This window comes from Oryctolagus cuniculus, chromosome X (genome assembly GCF_964237555.1).
Source record: "Oryctolagus cuniculus chromosome X, mOryCun1.1, whole genome shotgun sequence".
Classification (NCBI taxonomy): Eukaryota; Metazoa; Chordata; class Mammalia; order Lagomorpha; family Leporidae; genus Oryctolagus; species Oryctolagus cuniculus.
In genome coordinates this window covers 21,109,123-21,118,192 of record NC_091453.1, presented here as the reverse complement: position 1 = coordinate 21,118,192, position 9,070 = coordinate 21,109,123, and the positions used below count along the sequence as shown (strand labels likewise).

The window sequence follows — 9,070 nt, the reverse complement described above, 5'->3', positions numbered from 1 at the left end:
GTCTTGATCAGCCCTTGTCCTGACTGTTGAGGAACAACTTACTATCTTATTCCTTTTAGTGTTTTTTTTTTTTGTTCTACTTAATACTATTTGTTGAACTCTTTAATTAACACACAATTATTCTTGGTCATTTAGATTTAACTGAAAAGTGATCCCTGTTAAATATAAGAGTGGGAATAAGAGAGGGAGGAGATGTATAGTTCGGCATATGCTCAGACCTACCCCTAATGGTAGAGCTAGAAACGTGCCAGGGGATTCCAGTTCAATCCTATCAAGGTGGCATGTATCAATGCCATCTTACTTGTTAAAGTGATCAGTTTAAGTTCATAATTGATCAAAAAGATGGGATTGTCAAAGGGATTACATAAATAAGACCAGTTTCTGCTAATAATTGATATAATTAAAAAGGAGAGAATGATCCAACATGGGAAACGGGATACACAGCAGACTCATAGAATGGCAAAAGCCCTGAACAGGACTCTGGCCTCAGAATCAGCCCTTAAGGCATTCGGATCTGGCTAAAAAGCCCATGAGAGTTTCTCAGGCATGGAAAGCCAAGACACTGTGCCAAAAAAAAAAAAAATTACCTAAAATAAAGATCTCTGTGAGTGAGATCCCAGCAGAAAGAACGGGCCATCAAAGAAGGCAGTACCTTTCTCTGAAGGGAGGAGAGAACTTCTACTTTGACCATGGCCTTGTCTAAATAAGATCAGAGTTGGCGAACTCAAGAGGCTTTCATAGCCTTGGCAGCTCATGACGGAGCCTCAGGTGATTACTGACGCCATAAATAAGAGTGTCAATTGTTAAAGCAACAGCAGGAGTCACTGTGCACCTGCCCCCCATGTAGGACCTCTGCCCTTAGTATGTTGTACTATGAGAATTAATGGTGGCCAGTGCGCAGCTCACTAGGTTAATCCTCTGCCTGCGGCTCTGGCACCCCAAGTTCTAGTCCCAGTCAGGACACCGGATTCTGTCCTGGTTGCTCTTCTTTCAATCCAGCAATCTGCTGCGGCCCAGGAGTTCAGTGGAGGATGGCCCAGGTACTTGGGCCCTGCACTGGCATGGGGGACCAGGAGGAAGCACCTGGCTGTGGCGGCCATTTGAGTGGTGAACCAATGGAAGGAAGACCTTTCTCTCTGTCTCCCTCTCTCACTATCTATGACTCTGCCTGTCAAATAAAAAAAAAAGTTTACACATTGATATTTATGGATTAACTAGAATAAAACTATCAAAGTTAAAATTGAATAATGGACCAAAACAAGTATATATAATGTAACAGCAGAGTTCTCTTAAAACACTTGTCCTAGCTTCCATTAGAAGACCTCTCAAATGCAAAAGTCCAATTATTGAAATTGTTCTTTTTTAAATTTTTTTGAAATTGTTCAAAATTTTAACCTGGAGTTGAAAAGAATTATTTGCAAGTTCAAAACATACAGTGCATGTCACACACAAACACTGGTATTAAAGTCCTTTTCCCATATCATACATTATCAAAATGTGAGTATTCTTCTACCTATTAAAAACTACCAATTGACCTAAAGTTTAAACTATCTTAGAAATGCTATCCTTTGTTATCACACACTTAAAATTTGTGACATTGACTCACTCTGATTTTGTCTCTACTTTTTGTAATCCTGTTACATGTATGACTTAGGAATGGATATACAAATTTCTTTCTAATATAGCCATGTTTTCAACCAGGTTAGTTCCCTTGTATACCATTTATATTTTCTGCATAAGCATAATGGATTAATTTTTAAAATTAAAATATACAATTAATGGCTTTCTTAATGAGTGTGACTTTTTAAAATATTTAAAAACTTGAGGCTGGTGCCGCGGTTCAATAGGCTAATCCTCCACCTGCGGCGCCGGCACACCAGGTTCTAGTCCCAGTCGGGGTGCCGGATTCTGTCCCGGTTGCCCCTCTTCCAGGCCAGCTCTCTGCTATGGCCCAGGAGTGCAGTGGAGGATGGCCCAAGTCCTTGGGCCCTGCAACCCGCGTGGGAGACCAGGAGAAGCACCTGGCTCCTGCCTTCGGATCAGCGTGATGCACTGGCAGCGGCGACCATTGGAGAGTGAACCAACGGCAAAGGAAGACCTTTCTCTCTGTCTCTCTCTCACTGTCCACTCTGCCTGTCAAAAAAAGAAAAAAAAAAGAGACATTTCTCAAAAGTAAACTTATTTAGTTTTCAGTTTTAGTTAATAATGCATGTTAAAGAATCTTAGGTGGTTGACCCTTAAAGCCAGATTTATAAAAGTGGAGAGTATTTTTGTGTGATCAAAGTTAAGTTATTATTGATTTAAAATAGCCTGTTATCACTACAAGATGTTTTTTGCAACCTCAAAGCAACGTTCCATAGCAGATACATGAATGATTATAGATATAGAATCAAAACATGCCACTAGAGAAACTGCATAATCACAAAGGAAGACAGCAATAGAGGATAAAGGAACAAAGTTTCTACAAAATAACCAGAAAATAAATAACAAAATGGCAATAGCAAGTCTTTTCATATCAATTATCTTGAATATAAATGGGTTAAACTTTCCAATCAAAAGACATAGAACATCTGTATGGGTTATAAAAACCAAAATGAGACCCAACTATATGCTGTCTACAAGAGACACACTTCACCTCTAAGGACAAAAATAGATTGAAATTGGACAGAAGAAAAACATATTCCATGCAAACAGAAATGAAAAGAGAGTAGGAGTAGCTATCCTTGCATCAGATAAAATGGACTTTAAGTCAAAAATTATCAAAGTAAGCAAACAAGGTCATTATATAATAATAAAGGGATCAATTCATTAAAAGCATATAGCAATTGTGAATACACACCAAAAAAGTCTCAACATATAAAGCAAGTATTAATAGATCTGAATGAAGAGATAAATTCTGATACAATAATAGATTTCTGTATTTTAATTTCTTAAAAGATTTATTTTTATTTGTTTTAAAGGCAGAGTTACAGAGAAGAGATAGAAAATGAGATCTTTCATCTGCTGATTCACTCCCAAATGGCCACAATGGCCAGGGCTGGTCCAGGCTGAAGCCTGGAACCCAAAGCTTCATCTAGGTCTCCCACACACTGGTGCAAGAGCCCAAGCACTTGAGCCATCCTCTCTGCTTTCCCAGGTGCATTAGCAGGGAGCTGGATCACAAGTGGCGTATGTGTCCATATGGTATCTCATGTGGCAGCTTAACCCACTATGCCACAGCACCAGCCCCCCTCCGCATTCTAATTTAAGCAATGGAAGATCATCCAGATAGAAAATCAATAAGAAACATTGAACTTAAACTACACTTCAGACCAAATAGACCTAAGAGGTATATGCAGAAGATTCCGCCCAACAGCAGTAGAATTCATATTATTCTCAAACACACACAGATTATTCTCCAGGATAGATAATATGTTAGGCTACAAAACAAGTACCAAAATTTGAAATGTTGATATAATATTATGTATCTTCTCCAACCACAATGTTGTCAAATTAGAAATCAATAATGAAAATTTTTAAAAATTAAAAAATGTGTGGAAATATAAAAAAAATGCCTGAACAATTGATGAGTCAATTGTTCAAGAATTAAAAGGGAAATCTAAAAAAATGTTTCAAGAGGGGCCGGCACTGTGGCACAGTATCTTAATCCTCCGCCTGCAGCACTGGCATCCCATGTGGGCGCTGGTTCTAGTCGCGGCTGCTCCTCTTCCAATCCAGCTCTCTGCTGTGGCCTGGGAAAGCAGTAGAAGATGGCCCAAGTGCTTGGGCGCCTGCACTCGCATGGGAGACCAGGAGGGAACACCTGGCTTCTGGTTTCAGATTGGCGCAGCTCTGGCCGTTGTGGCCATCTGGGGAGTGAACCAACGGAAGGAAGACCTTTCTCTCTGTCTCTCCCTCTCACTGTCTGTAACTCTACCTCTCAAATAAATGAATAAAATCTTTAAAAAAATCTCTTGAGAAAAATTTGAGCTCAACCAAACCACTTATAAGCTATGGTACAAATTGGAATTCATATAATCTCTTGGAATTCATTGTCATCATCTGTAAAATGGATATATCAATAACACTACCCCTTGTGGTATGAGGTAGAAATGAGATATAATTTATGTGAATATTTAACCTGGTGCCTGATAAATGAAAAACTACTTTTTCCTTAGGTAACATCCTCATTATACAGAGAGGAAGTTCTTTCACACATTATTTCCATCTACTGATATCTGTTGTGATGATATTTTAGATTCACTTAGAATCCACTGTTCTGGCCCACGTTCTTTACATCTTACACAAAATAATGCTTTCCCATTTATGAGAGTTTGTTGAGCGACAAATGATAAATGATAAAGATAACATTAAAAGTGATAAACACACTCCCTAGCTATAGTCTTGATTTAATTGGCTACTAAAATAAACTCATATCAAACTTGTATTTTACTCTTAGAAAATTGGCTTAACAGAGCCAAGTTCATGTCTTATCTAATGTTGATGCATCAGAACCTACTCACTTAATAGCAAATGCTTATTGAATTGAATCAATCAAACATCAGACAAATGAAAGTTGTGGTTAATAAGATGGGACAGACTGAAACACTGTTCTCACTGAGAAACTTTCTCTAATCACCTTGTTTTTTTTTCTAGTATAATATAATCGTTTATTATAATGATTGAATACTTTCCATATTGAGAAAATAATAGTTCTGTATTATGTTGGTGTCTGCCTGGGAATGAAATAGGTACCTTATCAAATTCAATGGAAGTGTCATGAGAATTGATACCTGAGAGTCGCTGTGGAAACACTTTTAAATTAAAAAATCTGCAAGAGTTCACAGTTAGATATTGCCTTGTGCCTACAATTGTTTGGAAATAATGAAGTTCCAATTTATAAAATTACATCATGCATTTTGTGCCGGAGAGAAGCCTAACAAGTCCTCTACTGAACCTGAAGAGGAATGCAGTGTAACAAGATGCTCATCCAGAACTGACTGATGATGTAGCGAATGTTGAGGATCTCTCCTGGGGGAAAGAGATGCAAGTGCAAGATGCTGCACAGTGAGCATAGTACTCATTCTATATTTATTTAGCAGCACTGATCTTTGTTAATAAAATGCTGTGTAGATATATGTTTTACTTTATCTCCTAGATAAATGCCTGCATTTTGATAAACTTTAGCACACTTTGGTGAGAGAAGGAGCTATTGTCTCATTTCCAAAAAATACTAGCACTGATTTCTTTTGATCAAAGCATGTATTACTGATCAAAATAAAAGGAAAAACTCAAGGGAAGAATGTAAGCTACTTAGCAGTCATTCAGTTATAAACTGATTCAAGGATAACATAAAAATACAGTGCTAGGCGTTATCCAGTAAGACACAAAATGATGTGTATGTTATTTATTCATTCTCATGGTGAGGGTCCTGCACTACACTTAATGTCATGAAACTGTGCTAGAATCTGCACAGCAAAGACAAATTTCACACATGACTTTTCTTTTTCTTTCTTTCTTTCTTTCTTTCTTTCTTTCTTTCTTTCTTTCTTTCTTTCTTTCTTTTGACAGGCAGAGTTAGTCAGAGAGAGAGAGACAGAGAGAAAGAGAAAGATCTTCCTTCCATTGGTTCACCCCCCAAATGGCCACTATGGCCGGCACGCTGCGCCGACCTGAAGCAAGGAGCCAGGTGCTTCCTCCTGGTCTCCCATGCGGGTACAGGGCCCAGTGGAGGATGGCCCAAGTCTTTGGGCCCTGCACCCACATGGGATACCAGGAGAAGCACCTGGCTCCTGCCTTCAGAAACTGGGAGGCAGTGGTGAGGGCTCAAGTGATTGTGTTCCTGCCACCAGTGTAGGAGACCTGGATTGAGTTCCCAGCTGCTGGCTTCAGCTTTGGACAATATTCAGCCCTTGATGCATTTGGAGAGTGAATCAGCAGATGAGAGTGTTGTCTCTAATCTCTTTCTCCACCTTTCAGATAAATAATTTAAAAATCACAAAGCTGAAAACAAGCCAAACAAAAATCTTGTTAACTCAGTAAATACCAGAATTTTCTACATATATAAAAACATGTAAATACAAATTATATATACATAAATATGATTGTCATGAACCCGTTTTTTAATATTACTATTTAATGGGACTGGTTAATACTGAATATAGTCTAATACAGGGTGACTTAGGAAATTACATTTGTATATTATGAAAGAAACATACTTCCAGGTGAGAAGGGTTGGCTGTGGTAGCAGCATTCACTTCTCTGTATATTCAAGGCAGTTGTTTTACCTTTTCCACCCTTACATTTTTTTTTTTCTTTTCAGCAGACTCTGTACTAGGGCTTAAGAAAAAAAAGTCATTTACAACCCTAGAGAAGCTATGTACTCCACTGTAAAGTAATTGTAACACAGCCTGGCAAAGATGTGGAGATAGGCTATTAGTTTAGGTTCTGTGGTAGCATATAACAAAAACCAAATCAAAGTTGGATGTATGACAGTCAAGAGCAGAAACACAACTGGGATCAGAAAATCTCTAGAAATTAACATTATCATTTCCAATAACTCAATAACTGTACTGCTTTGAACAAACAGAGTCTTCCTATGCAAATGTACAGAATCTAGTCTGGAAATTCAAAAGGAGCTCCACTTCTGCTGTGGTAGAATGAACGTATATATTCTAATAAATAAGTACGAATACACGCACACACACATACATATGGACCAGTGCTGTAGCATAGCAGGTAAAACCACTGCCTGCAATGCCAGAATCCCTTTTGGGCACTGGAACTGCTCCATTTCCATTCCAGCTCCCTGCTAATGGCCTGAGAAAGCAGTGGAGGACGGCTCAAGTGCTTGGGTTCTTGCTACCCAATGTGGGAGTCCTGGAAGAAGCTCCTGACTCCTGGCTTCAGCCTGGTCCAGCCCTGGCTGTTGTGGCCATCTAGTGAATGAACCAGCAGATGGAAGATCTTTGTCTCTTCCTCTCTCTGCAGCTCCAAATAAATAAATCTTTAAAAGAAATACAGACATACAACTATACACGTACGCACACTTTACTAGAAGAAATAGTACAAGTTAAAACAAATCAGTAGGTGGATATTTTATAAGTGGAGCATGAAAACTCAAGACTAGTAAGAACAGGAATTCACTCTGGTGTCTGTGGAGCAATCAGCCCCAAGGCTCATCTGCTGTTTTGAATAGGCCCTGTGTGAGCTTGTCAGAGAGGTCTTGTGCCACACCTTCTTCCAGGGCTACGGGCTTGCTACCCAGAATCAATAAATGTTAATGTTTGCACATTTTAGTAACCAAATATTTCCAAATAATGTTGAAGACTCACTTAATTTTAATCATTGTCTAATCCCATTCCCTTCACTTCTTCCCCCAAAGCATCATGTTTTTATATTGTAACTGGCACAGACACCAGGGCAGTCAGATTAGCCCTTCCATTTCACCCAAACTCACATAGGTTATAAAGGGGACATTAATACTGGGCTCTCCAGGAGCCTGTGGAACGCCTTTCCCCTCCACCCATGGATGGGGCATCTGTGTATGAGGGGGTATGGGGGTAGACTTCAGGACACCTGATTTAAACCTGCCTGGGATTGGCCCTAGTTGTATAGATGAGAGTTCACACACACAAATCAACCAGCTTTATTTCTTGAAGAACCACATAACTTTATTGTGAACAAGGTGCAAACCAAAGGGAGGAAACAGGTGAACGTGTGGAACGCACAACACGCCCGTCAGGTCCCGGGGCGTCACCCCGTGGCAGTGGGACAGTCTCACCCACCCCGGCCCAGCGCGAGCTGGTGGAGGTACTGCGCCATGCTGGCGTCCGGGCCCCCATCCTGCGCAGGTTGGTCAGGGCTCGCCCAGCTCCTTGATGTGCTGCACCTGCTGCTGCAGACGCGCGGTCTCCAGGTCTCCAGCAAGTGGCAGAGGTGGGCGTCGTCCCTGGCGGCGGTCGGCTGGTGCAGCTCCAGCAGGCTCTGGTTGACGCTCTTGGCTAGGTAGAAGGCGCTCTCCAGGGCCCGGAGGCCACCCTCCCAGTCGCCGTTCTCAGGCTCGGGGACGGGGCGGAGGAGGATGCGGCCCCCGCGCTGGTTCTGCAACCTCATCATCATCTCCGCGCGCTCCCTCTCGGTCCCTGAGCGCCGCAGGAAGTCGTCGGCCAAGCCCGTCAGCGCCACGTCGTCGCTGGAGAAGTAGAAGGCCATGGACTGGGCCACGTAGGAGGCGTAGAGCTGCAGGTGGATGTGGCTGGGGACGGCGGCCTCGCGGTCGCGCTGGTAGTTTTGCTTCACATTAGAGGGCTCGGCGGCCATGGCAGGCAGTGCCAGCAAGGCAAGCAGTAAGATCAAGGAGAAGGCAGGTGTTGACGTTGACTTGGTTCTGTGGGCCCCTCAGAGTGAGCGAGGGGACTTTGCCTTGGCAGTTGTCCAACTGGAAGTAGGGGTGGAGACCGTTAAGGGGGGAGGGTGCGAAATGGAGGAGGATGTCAAGGGATATATATAATATGGTGGGGCTGGGGAGTGAGTGCCCAGTTGTATTAGCAACAATAGTGACACTATGTCATCTTCTGACCCACATATTTTTAAAAATTTCTGGGTATAATTTTCATCGTAGAGATCTTTAACGTCTTTGGTTAAGTTTATTCCAAGGTATTTGATTATTTTTGTAGCTATTGTGAATGGGATTGATCTTAGAAGTTCTTCCTCAGCCATGGCATTGTCTGTGTATACAAAGGCTGTTGATTTTTGTGCATTGATTTTATACCCTGCTACTTTTCCAAACTCTTCTATGAGTTCCAATAGTCTCTTAGTAGAGTTCTTTGGGTCCCCTAAATACAGAATCATGTCATCTGCAAAGAGGGATAGTTTGAGTTCTTCCTTCCCAATTTGTATCCCTTTAATTACTTTTTCTTGCCTAATAGCTCTGGCTAGAACTTCCAGAACTATATTGAATAGCAGTGGTGAGAGTGGGCATCCCTGTCTGGTTCCAGATTTCAGTGGAAATGCTTCCAACTTTTCCCCATTCAATAGGATGTTGGCTGTGGGTTTTTCATAGATTGCTTTGATTGTATTGAGGAATGTT

At 41.3% G+C, this 9,070-nt stretch overlaps 1 protein-coding gene across 1 annotated transcript; it reads right to left on the bottom strand.

Moving 5' to 3' along the window:
* Positions 1-7,758: 7,758 nt before the first annotated feature.
* LOC100357775 (ferritin heavy chain-like) lies at positions 7,759-8,301 on the bottom strand. Its single transcript, XM_070066665.1, has one exon. It carries the CDS (start codon positions 8,299-8,301, stop codon positions 7,759-7,761), a length of 543 nt encoding a protein of 180 aa, XP_069922766.1.
* Between the last annotated feature and the right edge of the window lie 769 nt (positions 8,302-9,070).